This window comes from Pelophylax lessonae, assembly GCF_965119305.1.
Source record: "Pelophylax lessonae genome assembly, chromosome: 13".
NCBI classification, from domain to species: domain Eukaryota; kingdom Metazoa; phylum Chordata; class Amphibia; order Anura; family Ranidae; genus Pelophylax; species Pelophylax lessonae.
In genome coordinates this window covers 193,057,017-193,082,506 of record NC_138780.1, presented here as the reverse complement: position 1 = coordinate 193,082,506, position 25,490 = coordinate 193,057,017, and the positions used below count along the sequence as shown (strand labels likewise).

Sequence of the window (25,490 nt, the reverse complement as noted above, 5' to 3'; positions counted from 1 at the left end):
CAGGTACCCCTTCCCCCCCTCCCCCTTGAAAGGTGCCAAATGTGGCACCGGAGGGGGGGGGGGGGAGGAAGCAAATGAGCGGAAGTTCCACTTTTGGTGGAACTCTACTTTAACCACATCAGCCCCGGAAGATTTTACCCCCTTCCTGACCAGGCCCTATTTTGCGATTCGGCACTGCGTTATTTTAACGGACAATTGCGCGGTTGTGCGACGCTGTTCCCAAACAAAATTTACGTCCTTTTTTTCCCACAAATAGAGCTTTCTTTGGTGGTATTTGATCACTTGTGCGATTTTTATTTTTTGCGCTATAAAGAAAAAAAACAGCGACAATTCTGAAAAAAAAAACACCAATATTTTTCACATTCTGCTATATAAAACATTCCAAAAAAAAAAAAATTTAAAAATCAAATTTTTTTAACATTTTAGGCCAATTTGTTATCTGCTACATATTTTTGATAAAATAATAATACAATAAGTGTATTTTGATTGGTTTGCGCAAAAGTTATCGTGTCTACTACCTACAGGAAAGATTTATGTCATTTTTATTGGTTTTTTTTTTTACTAGTAATGGCGGCGAGCTGCGATTTTTAGCGGGACTGCGACATTGTGGCGGACAGATCTGACCCCTAACTGACATTTTTGACACTTTTGGGGGGGGACCAGTGACATTACTACAGTAATCAGTGCTAAAAATATGCACTGTTACTGTAATAATGACACTGGCAGGGAAGGGGTTAACCCTGTTGCTGATCAAGGGGTTAAATGTGAGCCTAGGGGAGTGATTCTAACTGTTGGGGGGCGTGGCTTCTGAAATGACCATAGAGACATGTGTTCCTATATAGAAGGATCACAGGCACTCTGTGATCATTCCAGGGAGAAGAACGGTCAGATGTGTTTACAACAGCCGACCGTTCTTCTCTCTCAGCAGGGAGCGATCGTGGGTGTCAGGCGGCAATCGGAGCTGCCTGGCACACGCATCGGCTTCCCCGCTGATGAGCGGGGGCGGGAGTGCGCCGTCGGCGACGCGCTCTAGCCCCCTAGACTTCCCAGAGCGAGCGCTGTACATGTACGGCGATTTTCCTGGGAGCGCCTGCCTGCCACAGTATATCTGTAGCTGGTGGTCGTAAACCAGTTAAGGCCCCTTTCACACTTGTGCGACCTAAAAGTCGCGCAATATTACCGTCATTTTGCTGGGATTTTGACTGGACTTGAAGGAATGCCTATGTCTATGGACTTCAAAAGGCATTAAAATTGTCCCAAAGTAGTGCAGGGAATACTTTGAAGTCGTTGCGACTTGAAGTCATACAGATATGAACGGTACTCATTGGAAATCATGGAGTACGACTTGTCGTGTGACTTTGCAGTCCCAAATCGCAGGACAAGTCACACAAGCGTGAAAGGGGTCTAAACTGGTCAAAGCCAAAGTCGTATCCAAAGTTGCGTCAAAAGTTGCACCAAAGTTGCACTCCAAAATTGCGCCAACTTTGGAGACGTACAAGTGTGAAAGGGGCCTAACTGACACTTGGGGGGGGGGGCTGACTAACTGCCAATGACCTCACCAGTGACACTAATACAGTGATCAGTGCTAATACTGTACACTGTCACTGTACTAATAACGCTGGCTGGGAAGGGGGTAACATCTAGTGTAATCCAAGGGTTAAGGCCCCTTTCACACTTGTGCGACCTAAAAGACACGCAATTTTACTGCGATTTTGCCCCAATTTCTTGACGCGATTTTTTGACTGGACTTGAAGCAATGCCTATGTAATCTTGGGGTCTATGGACCTTTGTACTCACTGGAAATCATGGAGTACGACTTGTCTTGCGACCTTGCAGTCCCCAGTCGCAGGACAAGTCGCACAAGTGTGAAAGGGGTTTAAAGCTTCATTTGTGGTTTTGCACAGAGCATCCCCAAACTTGTTCTGGCTCCTCCCTCTTGAGCAGTGCCCCTAGAGAAAGCCTCTTGCCCTGGGGGCCCCGCTCGCTACATGCTCGCTCATGAGCCACTGCACTATGTGTCTACAGGACATATAGAGCAGTGGCTCGCCCCCCCCCCCCCTGCTCTCTTCTCATAAACTCACTGAATGTGATTGACAGCCAATGAGGAGGGAGAGTCCTGGGATAGCCGAGGCTCTCGTGAATAACACTGGATTGGAGGGAGCTCAGATAAGTATTGGGGGGAGGGGAGGGGCTGCTGCACACAGAAGGTTTTTGCACAGAATGCATGAAGGTAAAAAACCTTCAACTTTTAGAACCGCTGTAAGCACTTGGTGCCAAGTGCATGCAAATATGCGGCCTCTCCGTGACTGGGCCTTGGCGGTGAGCGACAATTGCAAATAAAGGGGCAGTGGCAGCCAGCGCCAAGGGGTTCATTTATATATATTTTTTTTTTCACTAAAGTGGAGTTACCCTTTAAAGGGCCAGCAGGTGTAGGTTCATGTCTAGGAACTAGTGAATGCGTGTTTTGTGCACGTTTCCATGTTACGCGCAGAGGACGGCCCATTCATAGTTGCATAGTTAGTCAGGTTAAAAAAAGACACAAGTCCATCCGGCTCAACCAATAAAAAACAAAAAGCAGTAAAGAAAACCCAACCATACAATCCCATAGACACAATCCTATACCTACAGTTGATCCAGAGGAAGGTGAATAAACCCCAGCAAAGCATGATCCAATTTACTACAGCAGGGGAAAAAATTCCTTCCTGATCCCCCGAGAGGCAATCGGATATTCCCTGGATCAACTTTACCTATAAATATTAGTATCCAGCTATATTATGTACACCCAGGAAAGAATCCAGGCCTTTTTTAAAGCAATCTAGTGAGCTGGCCAGAACCACCTCTGGAGGGAGTCTATTCCACATTTTCACAGCTCTTACTGTGAAGAAACCTTTCCGTATTTGGAGACCAAATCTGTTTTCCTCTAGACGTAAAGAGTGCCCCCTTGTCCTCTGTGATGACTTTAAAGTGAACAACTCAACACCAAGTTCACTATATCCCCCCCCCTTATTTATTTATACATGGTGATCATATCTCCCCTTATGTATTTAAACATGGGGATCATATCCCCCCCTTATGTATTTATACATGGTGATCATATCCCCCCCTTATGTATTTATACATGGTGATCATATCTCCCCTTATGTATTTATACATGGAGATCATATCCCCCCTTCTGTATTTATACATGGTGATCATATCCCCCCTTCTGTATTTATACATGGTGATCATATCCCCCCTTATGTATTTATACATGGTGATCATATCCCCCTTATTTATTTATACATGAAGATCATATCCCCCCTTATGTATTTATACATGGTGATCATATCCCCCTTATGTATTTATACATGGTGATTATATCCCCCCCTTATGTATTTATACATCGAGATCATATCCCCCCTTCTGTATTTATACATGGTGATCATATCCCCCTTATTTATTTATACATGAAGATCATATCCCCCTTATGTATTTATACATGGTGATCATATCCCCCCTTATGTATTTATACATGGTGATTATATCCCCCTTATGTATTTATACATGGTGATCATATCTCCCCTTATGTATTTATACATGGAGATCATATCCCCCCCTTATGTATTTATACATGGTGATCATATCCCCCCTTATGTATTTATACATGGAGATCATATCCGCCCTTATGTATTTATACATGGTGATCATATCCCCCCTTATGTATTTATACATGGAGATCATATCCGCCCTTATGTATTTATACATGGAGATCATATCCGCCCTTATGTATTTATACATGGTGATCATATCCCCCCTTATGTATTTATACATGGTCATCATATCCCCCCTTATGTATTTGTACATGGTGGTGATTATATCCCTCCTTATGTATTTATACATGGAGATTATATCCCCCTTATGTATTTATACATGGTGATCATATCCCCCCTTATGTATTTGTACATGGTTATCATATCCCCCCTTATGTATTTGTACATGGTTATCATATCCCCCCTTATGTATTTATACATGGTGATCATATCCCCCCCTTATGTATTTATACATGGTGATCATATCCCCCCCCCTTATGTATTTATACATGGTGATCATATCCCCCCCTTATGTATTTATACATGGTGATCATATCCCCCCCCCTTATGTATTTATACATGGTGATCATATCCCCCCTTATGTATTTATACATGGAGATCATATCCCCCCTTATGTATTTATACATGGTGATCATATCCCCCCTTATGTATTTATACATGGAGATCATATCCCCCCTTATGTATTTATACATGGAGATCATATCCCCCCTTATGTATTTATACATGGTGATCATATCCCCCCTTATGTATTTATACATGGTGATCATATCCCCCCTTATGTATTTGTACATGGTGATCATATCCCCCCTTATGTATTTGTACATGGTTATCATATCCCCCCTTATGTATTTGTACATGGTTATCATATCCCCCCTTATGTATTTATACATGGTGATCATATCCCCCCCTTATGTATTTATACATGGTGATCATATCCCCCCCCTTATGTATTTATACATGGTGATCATATCCCCCCCTTATGTATTTATACATGGTGATCATATCCCCCCCCTTATGTATTTATACATGGTGATCATATCCCCCCCTTATGTATTTATACATGGTGATCATATCCCCCCTTATGTATTTATACATGGAGATCATATCCCCCCTTATGTATTTATACATGGTGATCATATCCCCCCTTATGTATTTATACATGGAGATCAATGCAATGCGAATTCAGTCATACAATCTGTATAGCTGAATTCGCAAAGCACAGACGTGATTTGAAGAACAGTGCGCTCCGAATCACATGCAATGTCTGACATCGCTTTAGTGTGGACCGGGACTTAAGGCATCAAGTAAAGGCCAAACATTTTTATAGTTTTGAATTGAGTGTGGAAGGGTTAGAGCATCTGTCAGGTTTTTATTGTTAATGTAGATGTAACGGGCTTGCTCACTAACGGAATAAAGACATCACTGCTGTACATAAAGGTGAAGACACACGTGCTGCACTCTATCAGGAGGTGCCCATGTCCACCAATGCTCCATAAGAGGATTGTCTTCATGAAACTGAACTATTTATTGAAGAGTCTGGAGAAACCAACGAGTTTCAGGGATCTGCATCCCCCTTCATCAGGGCCAAAGAACAAATACACCGTATCTCTGCTGAATTTTATATGGAAACATTTATTTGTGGCAGTGGTGAGCTCTTTCCTCATGTCTGCTTAGTCTTACCTTTCCACAGGAGGGGGGCGGAGGGGTCGTCACACACAGAGTCACAATACACATTACCATCCTGCAGCTCGTTGCCGACCGTGCCGTTCCCCAGGTTCTTCCGTTTGATGGTGAACAGTCGCTGCATCTTCATATTGTATCTATGGAAGGAGAAGAAGGAGTGAGAGATCTCAGAGACCCACTGAGAGGGAAGGAGTCTGCGCCATCAAATATTCCATCATAGTCTGAAATAAAGTATCTATATACCGCATCTCACAAAAGTGAGTACACCCCTCACATATTTGTAAATATTTTATTATTATTATTATTAGTCTGAAATAAAGTATCTATATACCGCATCTCACAAAAGTGAGTACACCCCTCACATATTTGTAAATATTTTATTATTATTATTATTAGTCTGAAATAAAGTATCTATATACCGCATCTCACAAAAGTGAGTACACCCCTCACATATTTGTAAATATTTTATTATGCCTTTTCATGTGACAACACTGAAGAAATGACACTTTGCTACAATGTAAAGTAGTGAGTGTACAGCTTGTATAACAGTGTAAATTTGCTGTCCCCTCAAAATAACTCTACACACAGCCATTAATGTCTAAACCGCTGGCAACAAAAGTGAGTACACCCCTAAGTGAAAATGTCCAAATTGGCCCAATTAGCCATTTTCCCTCCCCGGTGTCATGTGACTCATTAGTGTTACAAGGTCTCAGGTGTGAATGGGGAGCAGGTGTGTAAATTTGGTGTTATCGCTCTCACTCTCTCATACTGGTCACTGGAAGTTCAACATGGCACCTCATGGCAAAGAACTCTCTGAGGATCTGAAAAAAAGAATTGTTGCTCTACATGAAGATGGCCTAAGCTATAAGAAGATTGCTGAGACCCTGAAACTGAGCTGCAGCCCGGTGGCCAAGACCCTACAGTGGTTTAACAGGACAGGTTCCACTCAGAACAGGTCTCACCATGGTCGACCAAAGAAGCTGAGTGCACGTGCCCAGCGTCATATCCAGAGGTTTTCTTTGGGAAATAGAGGTATGAGTGCTGCCAGCATTGCTGCAGAGGTTGAAGGGGTGGGGGTCAGCCTGTCAGTGCTCAGACCATACGCCGCACACTGCATCAAATTGGTCTGCATGGCTGTCATCCCAGAAGGAAGCCTCTTCTAAAGATGATGCACAAAAAAGCCTGCAAACAGTTTTCTGAAGACAAGCAGACTAAGGACATGGATTACTGGAACCATGTACTGTTGTCTGATGGGACCAAGATAAACTTATTTGGTTCAGATGGTGTCAAGCGTGTGGGGCGGCAACCAGGTGAGGAGTACAAAGACAAGTGTGTCTTGCCTACAGTCAAGCATGGTGGTGGGAGTGTCATGAGTGCTGCCGGCACTGGGGAGCTACAGTTCATTGAGGGAACCATGAATGCCAACATGTACTGTGACATACTGAAGCAGAGCATGATCCCCTCCCTTTGGAGACTGGGCTGCAGAGCATTATTCCAACATAACGACCCAAAACACCTCCAAGACGACCACTGCCTTGCTAAAGAAGCTGAGGGTAAAGGTGATGGACTGGCCAAGCATGTCTCCAGACCTAAACCCTATTGAGCATCTGTGGGACATCCTCAAATGGAAGGTGGAGGAGCGCAAGGTCTCTAACATCCCCCAGCTCCGTGATGTCATCATGGAGGAGGGGAAGAGGACTCCAGTGACAACCTGTGAAGCTCTGGTGAACTCCTGTGTCGGTCACGCGCCTGCAGCTAGGGGGCGAGTGTGCGCTGCCGGAGGCACACTCCCGCCCCCACTCGGCATCGGGGAAGCCCATGCACGGGGTAGGTGGCTCCGATTGCCGCCTGACACCTGCGACCGCTCCCCGCTGAGAGAGGACGACGGTCAGCTGTTGTAAACACATCTGACCGTTCTTCTCCCTGGAATGATCACAGAGCTCCTGTGATCCTTCTATATAGGATCACATGTCTCTATGATCATTTCACAAGCCACGCCCCCCACACAGTAGGAATCACTCCGTAGGCTCACATTTAACCCCTTGATCACCCACAGTGTTAACCCCTTCCCTGCCAGTGTCATTATTATAGTAACAGTGCATATTTTTTAGCACTGATTACTGTAGTAATGTCACTGGTCCCCCCAAAAGTGTAAAAAATGTCAGTTAGGGTCCGATCTGTCAGCCGTAATGTCGCAGTCCTGCTAAAAATCGCAGATCGCTGCCATTACTAGTAAAAAAAAATAAAAAATAAAAATGACATAAATCTTTCCCGTAGTTAGTAGACGCGATAACTTTTGCACAAACCAATCAAAATACGCTTACCAAAAATATGTAGCAGAAAAACAAATTGGCCTAAAATGTTAAAAAATAGTGATTTTTAAAAATTTTTTTGAGAATGTCATATAGCAGAATGTGAAAAATATATATATATTTTTTTTTTCAGAATTGTCACTATTTTTTTGTTTATAGCGCAAAAAATAAAAAATCGCACAGGTGATCAAATACCACCAAAAGAAAGCTCTGTTTGTGGGAAAAAAAGGACATAAATTTTATTTGGGTACAGCGTCACATGACCGCGCAATTGCCTGTTAAAGAACCGCAGTGCCGAGTCGCAAAATATGGCCTGGTCATTAAGGGGGAAAATCCTTCTGGTCCAGAAGTGGTTAAACGAAAATTGGACGTTGTGTTGACGATGAAAAATTTTATAGCCCGCACATCTAGTTTTTGTCGTCCGAAAATTTGTAATCGGCTGTGGAAAGCACTATATTAACGATCCGAAAATCGGCAGATTGTCCGTCGGACTAAATTTTACTTCCAATTTCCTTATCGATTGTACGGGCCTTAGGATGGACGGAAAGACAGACAGAAAGAGAGAAATAGATAGATAATTCTATAATAAACAGACAGATACAGGTAGATACAGATGATACGATGGATCCCGCACACTGGAATGCAGACATTAGCCCGTATAACAGCGAGGATTAATCCCGTACTCAAGGAATACGAAGTGTCTAATCTTAGGTAATAATCATGTGATCCCACGCGCTGGCCTCTGATTGGTCCGCAGGGATTACCAGCGCTTATCCCCTCAGGAGACGGGCGTGCAGCGCTCACACTTTCAGATGTTATAACATCCACTGCTAATCAGGCCGCTCGCTGTTAACCCCTCCACCGCCAGGAGCTAGAAGGGTGAACACAAGTGTAATCCTCCCTGATATAAAATAGCAGCACATTGCTGGAGGGGGCAGTCTGTATAATCTGCATGGCTGAAAATACCGCTGATCACCTGGAGGGGGAGCCATCACTAATATCTCGTATAAACTTTAATACATTCCAGCCATTCTCAATATTATTAAATATGCTGATTTAATTAAACATAATTGCTGGTGATCCTGCCATGCAGGTCCTTCCCTGAACAGGGTGACAATGCGCAGCCTATTGCATTAGGGTGTGCACCCAAATGTTTTAAAACATTAATTGGTGTCAGTAGAGCAGTGCAGTTCTCAGTAGGGCAGAGGTTGTTGTCAGTAGGGCAGTGGACGGTGTCAGTATTTTTTATTTTTAATATTTAATTCTTTATAATTTTTTACAACTTTTTTTTTTTTAGGGCTTTGGTGAAATATCAGCAGGGAGAATCTGTGCCGCACAGGGAGATTAGGGTGTGCCCAGGCACACCCGGCACACCCCCTGCGCACGCCTATGTGCTTTGTCTCAGTTTCCCAATGGTGCTCCTGTATTGTCACCCAGTCACATGGACTTCCAATGGAGGCTACAAGTGGTTATTTCAGGCCACATTAGGCAGGGATGGTCCACCCTGAGAAATTCCACGCAGCCATCGCTGGAGTGCATGCAGACAGGAAGTGGCTGCAAAGAGGCTGCAGGATATCAGTATTGCTGAGATATAACATATAATAAAAAAAAAAGAGGTGAAAACATAATAGTATAACTAAAGGCAAAACTTTTTTTTCTTTCTGTGATAGAGTGGTGAGGGATTAGAAACCGTCAGGTTTTTATTGCTGTCTGTGCCCACATTAGGGTAATTCACCCTCTCTATTTATCCCGGTGACAGTTATCACTGAGAGTGGGGTTGGGTTGTCACCAGAACAGGATCGGAGAAATCTTCCAGTGGGGGGACACTAGTTCAGGTGACACATCAGGATTCCCTCACTTCCTGTTGTGGCTATGGCACAGGAAGTGAAAGGAAATCTCCCCAATGTGGACACAAATATAAAAAAAACCTGACATGGGTAATAACCCTCCTAAAAAAAAAAAAAAAGACCTCTTTAAATCTGTACTCCAGGATAAGTAAATATAATCTGTTCCTCGTGTACTCTGGAATCTCGGTGAGCTTTGTGTATTTCTTCCAGATCTGTGCAGTAATCCAGTGTGAGACTTCCTGTAATAAAGACCGCTCACTGCTGCACTCTCTACCTGTGCAGGATGACTGGTCTAGTCTCCGCCCCTCCTGTAGTTTTCTCTAATCGGTGGAGCCTGCTGGGCCCCTCCCACAGCTCTGCTCTCTCTCCCTGTACAGGGTGCTCGGTCTGGTCTCCACCCCTTCCTGTAGTTTTCTCTAGTGGGTGGAGCCTGCTGGGCCCCTCCCACAGCTCTGCTTTCTCTCTTTGTGCAGGGTGACTGGTCTTGTCTCCACCCCCTCCTGTAGTTTTCTCTAGTGGGTGGAACCTACTGGGCCCCTCCCACAGCTCTGCTTTCTCTCTTTGTGCAGGGTGACTGGTCTTGTCTCCACCCCCTCCTGTAGTTTTCTCTAGTGGGTGGAGCCTACTGGGCCCCTCCCACAGCTCTGCTCTCTCTCTTTGTGCAGGGTGACTGGTCTTGTCTCCACCCCCTCCTGTAGTTTTCTCTAGAGGGTGCAGCCTGCTGGGCCCCTTCCTCAGCTCTCTCTCCTTGTGCAGGGTGACTGGTCTTGTCTCCACCCCTTCCTGTAGTTTTCTCTAGTTGGTGGAGCCTGATGGGCCCCTCCCACAGCTCTCTCCTTGTGCAGGGTGACTGGTCTCGTCTCCGCCCCCTCTTGTAGTTTTCTGTAGGGGGTGGAGCTGTGACGGGACTCACCGCTACTGGGAGTGAACGACAGCTACTTAATGGACACTGAGAATATGGTTTGAATTGCTTCAAGTGGGGCAGTAATATTTGTCAGCCATGTATCTCGAGAAATATGTGAGGACTGTTCCTGGCCTGTTTGATTCTGAACACGTTCACAGAAAGAGCTAATCACATTGGCCTCTGTTCCATGTTCTTCAGTGTCAGAGACGGACAGTCTGTCACTGACAGCCTCTTCCTATTGTCTGTGTATTGAGGTGTGATGTGGATTCTGTTAAGCCTGTCTGTCCCATTGTTAATGAACTCACATATTGTTTCTGTCCAGATGGCTTGATAATTAGTTCAGGTAAATTCTATTTCAGTATACAATTTCATCTGCATATGATAATGTAATCAGGCAACCCCGGACTTGATGGGGTAATCTGATCCGGAGGGGAATGTCCATTCTGTATTTAAACTGTGTGAGTTGTTCAATAAAGAAAAGGTTCCAGAACAAGCTAAGTTTTCGGCTAGCTTTGTATGGGGGGCGGCTGGAATATTTGATATCTATGTTCCAGTCTTAAGGAAGCCGTATACTGACAGAAGCCCTCAAAGACAATGTGGGTCGCTGTTTTGTTACAGGAGCCTACTAGGCCCCGCCCACAGCTCTGCTCTCTCTACTTGTGCAGGGTGACTGGTCTTGTCTCCACCTCCTGCTGGAGTTTTTTATAGTGGGTGGAGCCTACTAGGCCTCTACCACAGCTCTGCTTTCTCTCTTTCTGAAAGATAACCTGTTTTGTCTCCGCCCCCTTCTGTAGTTTTCTATAGTGGGTGGGGACTGATGAGCCCCTCCCACAGCTCTGCTCTGTGCAGGGTCACTGGTCTTGTCTCCACCTCCTTTTGTAGTTTTCTGTAGCAGGTGGAGCCTACTAGGCCCCTCCCACAGCTCTGCTCTGTGCAGGGTGACTGGTCTTATCTCTGCCTCCTGCTGTAGTTTTCTATAGTGGGTGGAGCCTACTAGGCCCCTCCCACAGCTCTGCTCTCTCTCGTTCTGCAGGGTGACTGGTCTTGTCTCCGCACCCTCCTGTAGTTTTCTAAAGTGGGTTGGGACTGATGAGCCCCTCCCACAGCTCTGCTCTGTGCAGGGTGACTGGTCTTATCTCTGCCCCCTGCTGTAGTTTTCTATAGTGGGTGGAGCCTACTAGGCCCCTCCCACAGCTCTGCTCTCTCTCGTTCTGCAGGGTGACTAGTCTTGTCTCCGCCCCTCCTGTTTTCTATAGTGGGTTGGGCCTACTAGGCCCCTCCCGAAGCTTTGCTCTCTCTTTTTCTGCAGGGTGACTTGTCTTGTCTCCGCCCCCTCCTGTAGTTTTCTATAGTGAGTGGAGCCTACAAGGCCCCTCCCACAGCTCTGCTCTCTCTCTTTCTGCAGTGCGACTAGTCTTGTCTCCGCCCCCTCCTGTAATTTTTGGTAGTGGGTGGAGCCTGCTGGGACCATCCCACAACTCTGCTCTCTGTACAGCACAGTGATTATCTCACTGCTACTTTTCCAAGGTAATATCTGGGTTTGTAAAGACATTTTTGTTCACACAAAGTGGGTTTGTATACTTTTTAATTATCGAGAAATACAATAAAAGTTTTTGTGCCCGGAGTTCAGCTTTAGGGCGATTACTTATGATACATGGGGGGGGGGGGGGGGAGATTTAGGGTTTACTTCAATTTTAAATGGCGTAATTATAAAGCAGCAAATCTGACATTCACCAAACATTCTCTGCTGTGTTTTATATGACAGTGAATGTTTGGTGAAAGTTACATTCACCCATTTATAAATAAGCCCCCTATGTGTGATGTAAGTATTGTCAGCGAGGAACGAGATTACAGGAATTTCCATTGGTTTAGAATAGGACAAAGAAGTGGAAATGATGGAAAGTTCTATGGAGGGGATTTCCCAGCATGCACTTCCTATAATCTGGCTCGGCCCGTGTCCTGGAAGGCTCTCCGGCTCTGCGGCACACGAAGGGTCAGCGATTTAGCCATGCACGGAATTAAACCCGGAGAAGCCTCTTACTCTCTGTTATGGCATAATCGGCCATTATGGCTTCAAGCAGTTCTCACTGATGTCATCGCCAACCCCCCCCCCCCCCCAACCAAAGAACAATTCCCATAGAAAAGTTACTTTATATATAAATATATATATATATATATATATATATATATATATATATATATATATATATAAGAAACATCTCATTGACAGATACTGTATTTATAGAACTATCCAAACAAAAAAAGTAAGTAATAAATAAATACTAAATAAATAATAAATACATAAATAATAAATAAATAATAAACAAATAAATAAATAAATAATAAATAAGTAAGAAAAACAATCAGATGATAGAATAGGATCCAAACTCCAACCAAAATGTATATTGTGATGTTTTAGAGAGACCGGGTCACATGTCCTCCAGACCCCTCATAATGGGCAAAGCGGGTGTACAGACCCAGGAACTCAGCACAGGGATGGTGGGAACCCCTCATAATGGGCACAGCAGGTGTACAGACCCAGGAACTCAGCACAGGGATGGTGGGCACCCCTCATAATGGGCAAAGCGGGTGTACAGACCCAGGAACTCAGCACAGGGATAGTGGGAACTTCTCATAATGGGCACAGCAGGTGTACAGACCGGGGAACTCAGCACAGGGATGGAGGGAACCCCTCATAATGGGCAAAGCAGGTGTACAGACCCAGGAACTCAGCACAGGGATGGTGGGAACCCCTCATAATGGGCAAAGCAGGTGTACAGACCCAGGAACTCAGCACAGGGATGGTGGGAACCCCTCATAATGGGCACAGCAGGTGTACAGACCGGGGAACTCAGCACAGGGATGGTGGGAACCCCTCATAATGGGCACAGCAGGTGTACAGACCGTGGAACTCAGCACAGGGATGGTGAGAACCCTTTTATAGCTCCATTATGAGGGCACAGAAGGTGTACAGACCCCGGATATCAACAACTGAGAGACAGAACAAACCATCAGGGGGTTTATCTCCCCATCATCTACTAAGGCAGCAATACAAATGTAAGTTTTAGTTGGATCAACCAATGAATTTTCCAAAGCAACAAACATTGAAGAGGATAACTATTCTTACAAATGGTCTCATATATTCAGCAAATAGACATCCCAATCCAGTAATGAGACATCCCCATATATTCATCAAAAAGACATCTCAATCCAGCAAAGAGACAGCCCCACATATTCATCAAAGAGACATCCCAATCCAGTAAAAAGACAGCCTCATATATTCAGCAAAAAGACATCCCAATTAAACAAAGAGACAGTCTCATATATTTAGCAGACATCCCAATCCAGGAAAGAGACAGCCTCATATATTCACCAAAGAGACATCCCAATCCAACAAAGAGACGGCTCATATATTCAGCAAAGAGACATCCCAATCCAACAAAGAGACAGTCTCATATATTCAGCAAAGAGACATCCCAATCCAACAGACGGCCCCATATATTCAGCAAAGAGACATCCCAATCCAGTAAAGAGATTGCCTCATATATTCAGCAAAGAGACATCCCAATCCAGCAAAGAGACAGTCTCCTATATTCAGCAAAGAGACATCCCAATCCAGCAAAGAGACAGTCTCATATATTCAGAAAAGAGAAATCCCAATCCAACAAAGAGACGGCATCATATATTCAGCAAAGAGACATCCCAATCCAACAAAGAGACGGTCTCATATATTCCGCAAACATCCCAATCCAGTAAAGAGATGGCCTCATATATTCAACAAAGAGACATCCCAATCCAGTAAAGAGATGGCCTCATATATTCAACAAAGAGACATCCCAATACAGTAAAGAGATGGCCTCATATATTCAGCAAAGAGACATCCCAATCCAGTTAAGAGACAGCCTCATATATTCAGCAAAGAGACATCTCAATCCAGCAGAGAGACATCCCTTTGGCTGCAACGGCCTACTCTGCGACCGCCCTGCTTTAGAAATTGCTAGTTACTACAGCAGCAACAACTCAGTCTCATTGGTTGGGGCCTGGGTGGCCGGGCCCCTCAGAGTGCGCGGGCCCCCTACATGTGTATGGGGCTGTCCCCCCCCTGATGGTGGCCCTGCACAGATGTTTTCTACATAGGGTGGACAGGATAGTTAGCAGGAGGGGACATTTTTAAGGCTAGCTATGGTTAGGCTGGAATTCTACTTTAAATAAAAGAACTTACTTCATTATAAGAATGTAGATGAGGTACATAATTATCAGGATAAGACTCTCCCACCTGCAAATCAGAAAACAAACAACATATTAACTGGGAACAGGAATCTCTGCATAACAATTATAATATATACACATGCTGTATACTGTATATGTCTAGGACATAATCCCGGAAATACACTATTACCAAAAGTATTGGGACGCCTGCCTTTACACACACATGAACTTTAATGGCATCCCAGTCTTAGTCCGTAGGGTTCAATATTGAGTTGGCCCACCCTTAGCAGCTATAACAGCTTCAACTCTTCTGGGAAGGCTGTCCACAAGGTTTAGGAGTGTGTCTATGGGAATGTTTGACCATTCTTCCAGAAGAGCATTTGTGAGGTCAGGCACTGATGTTGGACGAGAAGGCCTGGCTCATAATCTCCGCTGCAATTCATCCCAAAGGTGTTCTATCGGGTTGAGGTCTGGACTCAAGTTCCTCCACCCCAAACCCGCTAATCCCTGTCTTTATGGACCTCCAACCCCCCTCCCTCCCCGGGGGTATCAACGTACCGGTGTGTGAGGAACTGTAGACTTACCAGACTATAACTTCATCATAAATAAACTGCAAGAGAAAATAAAGACAGAGCAAACATTAGTACAGGCAAGTCTTACTACCCGCTGTATATAATACAATTATCATAAAGAGAACCTGTCAAAGTTTAATTTCTGCCCCCATAATAGAAGAATGGAGGTCATGGTACATTTTATTAAAATACAATTAGAGTCCTGCTAAAACCGGGACTCCCCTTCAGTACCTACTGCATTGCCATCCTAGACCCATCATGTCGATAGTTTGCACCATAACCCTGTTAGTCCCCTAGGGATGGGGGGCAAAGGGTATTGGCCCTGGGGGCCCCTGGGACATGGTCATACAGGACCCTGACCTCTCCCTCTCCCCCACTCTACCCTTGCCCCACTATGCCGTCATCCTCCTGTCCCAATCTACCCTCCAAATCTTCTCCACTCCAGCTCTACATCACTTATAGACAGCTTTCCAACTGACTGAAGTTACTGAACACTACATGGCCCCTACCACTCTAGCCAGTCTCTCCTGCAAACCCAACCACTGGCTCCTGGTTGACTGGGGTATTAATAAAATTAAAAAAAACGTGCATTTTGGCCACTAGATGGAGCTGATGATCACAGGAAGTCATAATATTAGTGAAATACAGGGAAACCGCTTGCATCCTGGGCAGATACTTGTGACAGTTGTCCAATAAATGTTTTATAACAAGACCCTCTCCTACAAACCCAACCACTGGCTTAAAGTTGATAGAGGTATTTTGGAAAAATAAATACAGCATTTCTGCCTCTAGATGGAGATGATGATCATAGGAAGTCGGAAATACAAGGAAACCACTTGCACCCTGGGCCAATACTTGTGACATTCATTTAATGTTTTATAACCAGACTCGCTCCTGCAAACCCAACCACTGGCTTATGGTTGATTGAGGTATTTTAGAAAAATAAATACAGCATTTCGGCCACTAGATGGAGCTGATGATCATAGGAAGTCATAGTATTAGAGAAATACAGGGAAACCTCTTGCATCCCTTGTGAATACTTGGTGACATTCATCCAATGAATGCTTTATAACATTCCCCCCTCCTGCAAACCCAACCACTGGCTTATAGTTGATTGAGATATTTTAGAAAAATAAATACAGCATTTTGGCCACTAGATGGAGCTGATGAGGAGCTGATGATCATAGGAAGTCAAAGTATTTGAGAAATACAGGGAAACCTCTTACATCCTGGGCCAATACTTGTGACATTCGTCCAATATATGTTTTATAAACAGATTTGCTCCTGGAAACCCAACCACTGGCTTATAGCTGATTGAGGTATTTAAAAAAAACATACAGCATTTCGGCCACTAGATGGAGATGATGATCATAGGAAGTCATACTATTTGAGAAATACAGGGAAACTTCCTGCATCCTGGGCCAATACTTGTGACATTCGCCCAATGAATATTTTATAACCAGATCTCCTCCTGCAAACTCAACCACTGGCTTATAGCTGATTGAGGTATTTAAAAAAAAAAAACTCTTCACAGAATCAGATAAAACCTGATCTACAAATGATCAAAAAGACACTAAGTGCCGGTTCACACATATGCGATGCGGGAACCCTGTGAATCCACTGCGTTGCACTCGACTCGCAGGCAGTTCACACTGCCATATGCGGATCGCTTGGGGTGTCAATACAAGGTTAACGACACCCCCAGATCCGTTCAAATATGGCACTGCGAACTGTCAGTTCGGAAATGAATCGGATTGCATAGGTGTGAACACCCATGCGATCCGATTCTGGTGCAGACCAAAAAAAGGGTCCTGTGCGACTGGTCCGAATGTGATGAAAATTCAACCATACATTCTGTATGGCTAAATTCGCAACGCACAGACATCACATGTGATTTACATAGCAGTGCGCTCCGAATCACATGCGATGTCTGACGACGCATATTTGTGAACCGGCACTTAAAGATAAATTTAAGCCCCTTTCACGCGAACGATCCGATCAGATCCGTCTGTCAGTTTTTTAGGCTGACCTGATCGCATCCTCCATGCATCCCTATGGGACAGCGGTCATCAGTGGAGACATCTCCGTTGACACCCGCTGCTATCCGATTCCGATCCTGTCCTTGAAATCCAGATGGATCGGATCAGATGGGATTGGATGAGAACGTACAGGCGGTCCGCTCTGATCCGATTAGCCCATAGAGGACAGCGGGAATCTGACAGCTCCCTCTCCGCACACAGCATGGAGGCACAGCTGTCATCCGCCTGCTCAGCGGGGATCGGCGGATCGATCCCCCGCTGAGCAGCACGGAGTCCGCCAGCGGAGGCGGACCGTGTGAAAGGACCCTTATAAAACATTCACTAGGCAAATGTCAAAATCATTTGTTAAGGCTGCACAATTTCTTTTTTTTTCCGTATTTTCTCTAATACTACGACTTCCTATGGTAGTTAGCACCATCTAGTGGTCACATTGCGGTATATTTTCTGAGGGAGAGGTTTCAGAAAAAAATCCTCTAAATACAATGTATTAAAGCCTTAACTTAATTTTCTAGGGAATTACTATTCATACAGTGAATGGCAGCTTCCATCTGTGGCTTCTTGCTCAGGCTGTGTATTTGGTGACAGTTTGACGGAGCTTCTCTTTGATGCACGCTGTGACTCATCCCTGGTTGGGCGGGAGGGGATGGGACGCTGCGTTTCCTGCACGTAGTTTTGGCTTATTGTGCATAAAATAATTCTGGTTTGTGTAGGTAACAGGTTTTATTTATTCATGAAAATCTGCTGTGGGAGAAATCATACCAAGGATGGAGCGCAGAACGCGCTGCGTGAGACATGTTCCTGGAACGTATGAGAATAATAACTAATATGATACAATGTATATATTACAACAGACTGTCATATAGTATCATCTCTCAGGAAGATTACTGGGGAGGGCCCCCTGTACCACACAGTGTCATTCTCAGCAGAACTGGGTGCAGATTCTTTTCCAGAATTCTGGATATTAAAGCGCTATTAAACCAAAAATGTAATATATTGCAGCTTACCAATCATTAGATGTGCCGGCTGCATTAGTTTTCTTTTTTAGGCTCCCCCCCCTCTCCTCTGTTTTGTAAAGGAAATTTGTACATTCTGCACTAATAATGTTTTCATTATATGTTTGCATTCTTTCGAGTCCTGATTAGAATTAGCCCCCCTATGTTACGCCTCTGAAACGTGCCCGCCGAAGCCGGGAATACAGAATCCACGGCAAAATGGCGGCTGTACGGGACTCGGGACCATAGTCAGGGACATTGTAAAAAAAAATAAAATAGAATGATAACTAATAATACAATTAAAATACCAAAAAATAAAAACTACTGACACCAGTGGGTGAACTTCCAGGATCGCAAAGGTCACATTTGCAACCTGGCATTCCAGGTTGCAAATGTGAGGCCTCAAGATGGCAGGAAGGGGAGGCCTCAAGATGGCAGGAAGGGGGCCCACTGCAGAACTTGGAAAGGGTCCCGCTGCTGGACCATAATAAAGGGCCCTGCAACGAGAGTAAAGGGCCCCAGGATCAGTGGGAAGAGCCCCAGGCTTGAAGGGAAGGCCGATGGCCAGGGCTCCGTGGGGCCCTTCATGGTTTCTTGCACCGGGGCCCTGAAGGTTCTAGTTACGCCTCTGGTTTTTTATTTCAATCATTTTTATTAGAAAGTTTTTGAAATAACATACAAAAAAAAGGGCAAGGAAAAGAGCCCAAATACAGGGAACAGTGATATAAACTGACACAGTGTTATGAACTAACCGCCTCGCTATGGTTTTTTATTTATATATATATATATATATATATATATATATATATATATATATATATATATATGTATATATATATATATATATATACATATATTTTATTATTTAAAAAAAACATTTTTACAATTTTTTTTTACAATTTTTATTAGGAGCCCCATAGTTTACTATGCTTCAGTGCAGAATGAACACAGGAGTGACACTCACTGTGTTCATTCAGAAAAGGAAGGGGCCGATAAATGAAGTATTTACTGGCCCCTTCCCCTGCTCTCTATCCTGAAACATCACCCGCAGCAGCTGGCGGGAGAGGAGAGGAGGGAAGTTGGCAGCACTGCAGGGGGGAGACAGGGGGCACCAGAAAGCAGGGGGAATCTGCAACGCATGGGGTAATTAGGGTGTGCCCTTTGCGCACGCCTATGGGCAAATGGTTTCCCTCATCCCTGTAACTGATACATTCTGCTGGAGAGCTTGTTCTGTTGCACAACAACAGACTTGCTGGCTGGATCACCAGGTAAGAATAAAGGAAAGAAAGTCAAAAAGAAAACAAATGCAGCCATCACATCAAATAATTGGTAAGCTGTAAAATAAATGTTTATTTTGGGGTTTAATACCACTTTAAAAGAAGGGGAAAGGGAATATGTAGGAAATGTTGTTTTACTGTGCTCAGATTGCATTGTGAAGACCCAGCTGGAAATAAAAGGGGTAATAGGTTATTGGGGGGGGGGGGGGGTCCGCTGAGCTCATGGACCCAGAGACAAGTGCGATATCTGCTAATGTCATCATACTTACTATAATAAGTGCTATTATTGCTAGGATGTAGTACATGGAGTCACGGAATAAAGACCACCACGTCAATCGGACAACCTGCGGGGGGGGGGGGGGGGGTTAAGGGAGAGAAATGGAGAGTAGGGAGAAAGGGGTATGAAGAGCAGGAATAGGGGAGGGATGGGGGAGAGAAGAGAGAGAAAAAGGAAGGGAGGTGTAGGGGAGATATGGGGGGGGGAGGGGGAGGCAGAGGGGGATAAGAGGGGTGAGATGGAGAGAGGAGGATAGAGAGGGAGGAGGCAGGGGGAAATATTGGGGGGCGAAGAGAGAAAATAGGAGGGGAGAGGATATACATGGGGAGAAAATAGAATGGGGTGAAGGGGGAGGGGGGGTGAAGGGGAGGAAGGAGAGAGAAACAGAAAGAGGTGAGGGGTGAAGGGGGGGGGGAGAAGGGGAGGAAAAAGAGAGAAACAGAAAGAGGTGGAAAGAGAGGGGAGGGAGGGATTCAGAGGGTGGGGAGGGCAGGTGAAGAAAGAGAAAAGGGAGAGAGAAAGGGGTGGATAGAAAAAAGAGGAGAAAGAAGGAAAGACAGAGAGAGAGAGAGAGAGAGAGAGAGAGAGAGAGAGAGAGAGAGAGAGAGAGAGAGAGAGGGAAGGGGGAGAGAAAGGGGGACAAATAGCAAAGAGAAGGAACAAGGAGGAAAGGGGAGAGAGGGGACAAGGAGTGAAGAGAGGGAACGTGGAAAAAGGGGGGGGGAGACAGAGAGAGAGAGAAGGAGGGCAAGGAGGGTAGAAAGTGAACAGGGAGAAAGACAGAGCGAGAGGGGGGCAAGGAGTGAAGAGAAGAAACCGAGAAAAGGGGGAGAGAGAGAGAGAGAGAGAGAGAGAGGGGGGGGGGTGGGCAAGAAGTGAAGAGAGGGAATAGGGAGAAAAGGGGGAGAGAGAGAGAGGAGCAAGGAGTGAAGAGAGGGAACAGGGAGAAAAGGGGAAGAGAGAGACAGAGAGAAGGGGGCAAGGAGCAAAGAGAAGGAAAAGGCAGAAAAGTGGGTGAGAGTGACAAAGGGGGGGGGGAGGGGGCAAGGAGCGAAGAGAAGGAACATGGAGAAAAGGGGGAGAGACACATACAGAGAGGGGGCAAGGAGAGAAGAGAAGGAACATGGAGAAAAGGGGGAGCGAGACAGACAGATACAGAGCGAGAGTGAGACAGAGAGGAAGAGGGGGGCAAGGAGTGATGAGAGGAAACAGAGAAAAGGGGGAGCGAGACAGAGAGAGAGACAATGTGAGAGCGAGACAGAGCAAGAGAAAAAGAGATAGTGGAGGGGCAAGGAGCAAAAAGAGGGCACGGGGAGAAAGGGGAAAAAGAGAGGGGGGGGGGCAAGGAGTGAAGAGAGGGAACACGGAGAAAAGGGGGAGCGGGACAGAGAGCAGAGCGAGAGCGAGACAGAGAGCAGAGCGAGACAGAGCAAGACAGAGAGAGACAGAGTGAGAGGGGGTGGGGGCAAATAGCAAAGAGAGGGAACAGGGAGAAAAAGGGGAGGGGGGCAAGAAGTGAAGAGAGGGAACATGGAGAAAAGGTGGAGTGATAAAGAGAGAGAGGTGGGCAAGCAGCAAAGAGGGGGAACAAAGAGAAAAGGGGGAGAGAGACAGAGAGAGGGAGGAGCAGGGAGCAAAGAGAGGGAACAGGGAGAAAAGGAGGAGAGAGACAGAGAAAGAGAGAGGGGGGGGCAAAGAAGCAAAGAGGGGGAACAGGGAGAAAAAGGGGAGAGAGACAGAGGGGGGGGGGCAAGAAGTGAAGAGAGGGAGCATGGAGAAAAGGGGGAGAGAAACAGAGAGGGGGGGGGCAAGGAGTGAAGAGAGGGAACAGAGAGAATTGGGGGAGAGAGACAGATATGGGGGGGGGGGGGGCAAGGAGCGAAGAGCAGGAACATGGAGAAAATGGGGAGAGAGAGATGGGGGGGGGGGGTAAAAATACAGAGGGGGTGGAGGGGAAGGAGGGGAAATTGAGAGAAACATTTTTAAATGAAAATAAAGTTTACAGTCTAATCTTATAATAAAAAGATTTAGAAGAAAAATATTACTTATGTTATTTCCTGCTCAGAATCCATCCGACCACACACAGATAGACGGGATGAGACCACCCAGAATAATTTCCTAATCGCTGTGTAATATTGCAGAGGACAGCAGGCTGGCCCCATTACATGCATATCACACAATAATATCATTGTTTCTTTTTTCACATTGTTACTTTTTTGTTTTGGAATTTTACTTTGTTGATGTGGATCCAGTGAGATTTATGGCCATCTTTGGGAATCAGGAAAAAACTTTTTTCTCTTGGTTTTTCTACTTTTTGTTTGAACTCAATGGGTTTGTGTCTTTTTTATAGTGACAATAACAGAATGGTTTTTATAGTAACTATGCATCCCATTTAGAGGATATAACAGATGGAAAGACTGATTTGAGACAAGGAACAGACAGACATCTTACCTGTCCAGCAAAAACGCCACACACTCCAATTATACAGAGAATATTGAAGACAGCCGAACCAACAATGGTCCCAACACCTACATCACCGTGGGTGATAAATACTCCTAATGAGGGGAGAGAGAGAAAAATATAGTGAGGGAGAAGAGGAGTGAGGAAGAGAGGAAGAGGAGTGAGGGAAGAGAGGGAGAAGGGGGAGTGAGGAAGAGAGGGAGAGAGGAAAAGAGGGAGAAGGGGGAGAGAGGAAGAGAGGGAGAAGGGGAAGAGAGGGTAGAGAGGGAGAATGGGGAGAGAGGGTAGAGAGGGAGAAGGGGGAGAGAGGAAGAGAGAGAGAAGGGGGAGTGAGGATGAGAGGGGGGAAGGGGAGAGAGGGTAGAGAGAGAGAGAAGGGGGAGAGAGGGTAGAGAGAGAGAGAAGGGGGAGAGAGGGTAGAGAGAGAGAAGGGGGAGAGAGGGTAGAGAGAGAGAAGGGGGAGAGAGGAATAGAGGAAAAGAGGGAGAAGGGGGAGAGAGGGTAGAGAGGGAGAAGGGGGAGAGAGGGTAGAGAGGGAGAAGGGGGAGAGAGGAAGAGAGGGAGAAGGGGGAGAGAGGAAGAGAGAGAGAAGGGGAAGTGAGGATGAGAGGGGGAAGGGGGAGAGAGAGTAGAGAGGGAGAAGGGGGAGAGAGGAAGAGAGGGAGAAGGGGGAGAGAGGGTATAAAGGGAAGAGCGGGAGAAGGGGGGGGAGATGAAGAAAGGGAAGAGAGTGAGAAGGGTGAGAGATGAAGAAAGGGAAAAGAGGAAGAAGGGGGGGGGGAAAAGAAGAGAGGGAGAAGGGGGAGAGAGGGTAGAGAGGAAGAAGGGGGAGAGAGGGTAGAGAGGAAGAAGGGGGAGAGAGGGAGAAAGGGGAGAGGGGAAGAGAGGGAGAAGGGGGAGAGAGGAAGAGAGGGGGGAGGGGGAGTGAGGGTAGAGAGGGGGAAGGGGAGAGAGGGTAGAGAGGGGGAGTGAGGGTAGAGAGGGGGAAGGGGGAGAGAGGGTAGAGAGGGGGAAGGGGGAGAGAGGGTAGAGAGGGGGAAGGGGGAGAGAGGGTAGAGAGGGAGAAGGGGGAGAGAGGAAGAGAGAGAGAAGGGGGAGAGAGGAAGAGAGGAAAAGAGGGAGAGAGGGAGAAGGGGGAGTGAGGAAGAGAGGGAGAAGGGGGGGAGAGAGGGTAGAGAGGGAGAAGGGGGGGAGAGAGGGTAGAGAGGGAGAAGGGGGGGAGAGGAAGAGAGAGAGAAGGGGGGAGAGGAAGAGAGAGAGAAGGGGGAGAGAGGAAGAGAGGGAGAGAGGAAGAGAGGGAGAGAGGGTAGAGAGGGAGAAGGGGGAGAGGGGAAGAGAGAGAGAAGGGGAAGTGAGGATGAGAGGGGGAAGGGGGAGAGAGGGTAGAGAGGGAGAAGGGGGAGAGAGGAAGAGAGGGAGAAGGGGGAAAGAGGGTATAAAGGGAAGAGCGGGAGAAGGGGGGGAGATGAAGAAAGGGAAGAGAGTGAGAAGAGTGAGAGATGAAGAAAGGAAAAGAGGAAGAAGGGGGGGGGAAGAAGAGAGGGAGAAGGGGAGTGAGGAAGAGAGGGAGAAGGGGGAGAGAGGAAGAGAGAGAGAAGGGGGAGTGAGGATGAGAGGGGGAAGGGGGAGTGAGGATGAGAGGGGGAAGGGGGAGAGAGGGTAGAGAGGGGGAAGGGGGAGAGAGGGTAGAGAGGGAGAAGGGGGAGAGAGGGTAGAGAGGGAGAAGGGGGAGAGAGGGTAGAGAGGGAGAAGGGGGAGAGAGGAAGAGAGAGAGAAGGGGGAGAGAGGAAGAGAGGAAAAGAGGGAGAGAGGGAGAAGGGGGAGTGAGGAAGAGAGGGAGAAGGGGGAGAGAGGGTAGAGAGGGAGAAGGGGGAGAGAGGAAGAGAGAGAGAGAGAAGGGGGAGAGAGGGTAGAGAGGGAGAAGGGGGAGAGAGGAAGAGAGAGAGAAGGGGGAGAGAGGAAGAGAGAGAGAGAAGGGGGAGAGAGGGTATAGAGGGAGAAGGGGGAGAGAGGAAGAGAGAGAGAAGGGGAAGTGAGGATGAGAGGGGGGAAGTGAGGATGAGAGGGGGGAAGTGAGGATGAGAGGGGGGAAGTGAGGATGAGAGGGGGGAAGGGGGAGAGAGGGTAGAGAGGGAGAAGGGGGAGTGAGGAAGAGAGGGAGAAGGGGGAGTGAGGAAGAGAGGGAGAAGGGGGAGAGAGGGAGAGAGGAAGAGATGGAGTAGGGGGAGAGAGGGAGAGATGAAGAAGGGGGAGAGAGGGAGAAGGGAGAGAGATGAAGAAAGGGAAAAGATCATGAAGGGGGAGAGATGAAGTAAGGAGAATAGGGAGAGAGGAAGGAAGGGAGATGGAGAAGGTAGAGAGAGGGAAAATGGAGAAAGGGAGAAGGGACAGGAGAGGAGAGGAGAGGGTGAAGGTGCAAAGAGGGAGAGAGAGGGAGAGAGAGGAAGAAGGAAGGGGGAGAGAGAAGGTGGAGATAGGGGGAAAAGTGGGGGTGGGGGGCAGAGGAGAAGGAGGAGAGAAGAAGAAGGTGGAGAGAGGGAAAAGGTGAGAAGAGGAAGAAAGAGAAGGAGAATGGGGGGCAGAGGAAGAAGGAAGGGAGAGTGAGAATGGGGAGAGAGGGAAAAGGTAGGAGAGAGGGAGAAGGGGGAGGAAGAGAGAGGGAGAAGGGGAGAGAGAAAGGGAGAAGGAGGAGAGGGTATGAACGAAGGGAGGGGATGAACAGCGAGGGAAAAGGTGCAAAAGAGGGGGAGAGTAAAATAGGGAGAGCAAAAGAAAGAGAGGTAGGGGGGAGAAAGAGATGAAAGGTGAGAGAGGTAGAGAGAGAGAGAGAGAGAAGGAGTAGAGAAAGTAGATAGGAGGGGGGTAGAGGAAGGGAAAAGGTGGAAAAAGGCAGAAGAGGGAGAGAGAAAGGAGGGGAGAGAGAGAGAAGAGAGGTTAGAGAAGTAGAGAGGGAGAAGGAAGAGAGAAAGTAGATAGGACAGAGGAGGGTTAGAGGAGTAAGGGAGAAAGGTAGAGGAGACACAGGCGGTAAGGGAAATAGTAGGGAGGAGAAAAGGTGTAAAGGGGGGGGGGGGGGTAAGAGGAAGAAGGAAAGGAAGAGGGAAAAATAGGAAGATACAGAAGGGGGAGAGGGATAAAATGGGGATTGGAAGAAGCAGAGGGAGCAAACTTATAGGTGTTATAGACAATACAAGTGACATTTGTAAGTGCAAACAAAAAATCTGGGTTTACATAGAGCAGAAACATACACCATTACACACGGTGTATAAATAGTGCTCATTTTATTTATCCCCTTTGACACATTCCTTTCCACTGGAGATACTATACA

General features: G+C 46.4%; 1 protein-coding gene across 1 annotated transcript in view; it reads right to left on the bottom strand.

The window, feature by feature from the left end:
* The window catches only part of SLC24A4 (solute carrier family 24 member 4), a 224,737-nt gene that overhangs the window by 33,822 nt on the left and 165,425 nt on the right, over positions 1-25,490 (bottom strand). The window contains exons 6-10 of the mRNA XM_082275860.1: positions 22,154-22,257; positions 19,695-19,769; positions 15,130-15,155; positions 14,559-14,612; positions 5,328-5,410 (exon numbers count right to left, since the gene is read on the bottom strand). Of these exons, the coding sequence (XP_082131986.1) occupies positions 5,328-5,410; positions 14,559-14,612; positions 15,130-15,155; positions 19,695-19,769; positions 22,154-22,257 (342 nt within the window). The remainder of the gene's footprint in view (positions 1-5,327; positions 5,411-14,558; positions 14,613-15,129; positions 15,156-19,694; positions 19,770-22,153; positions 22,258-25,490) is intronic.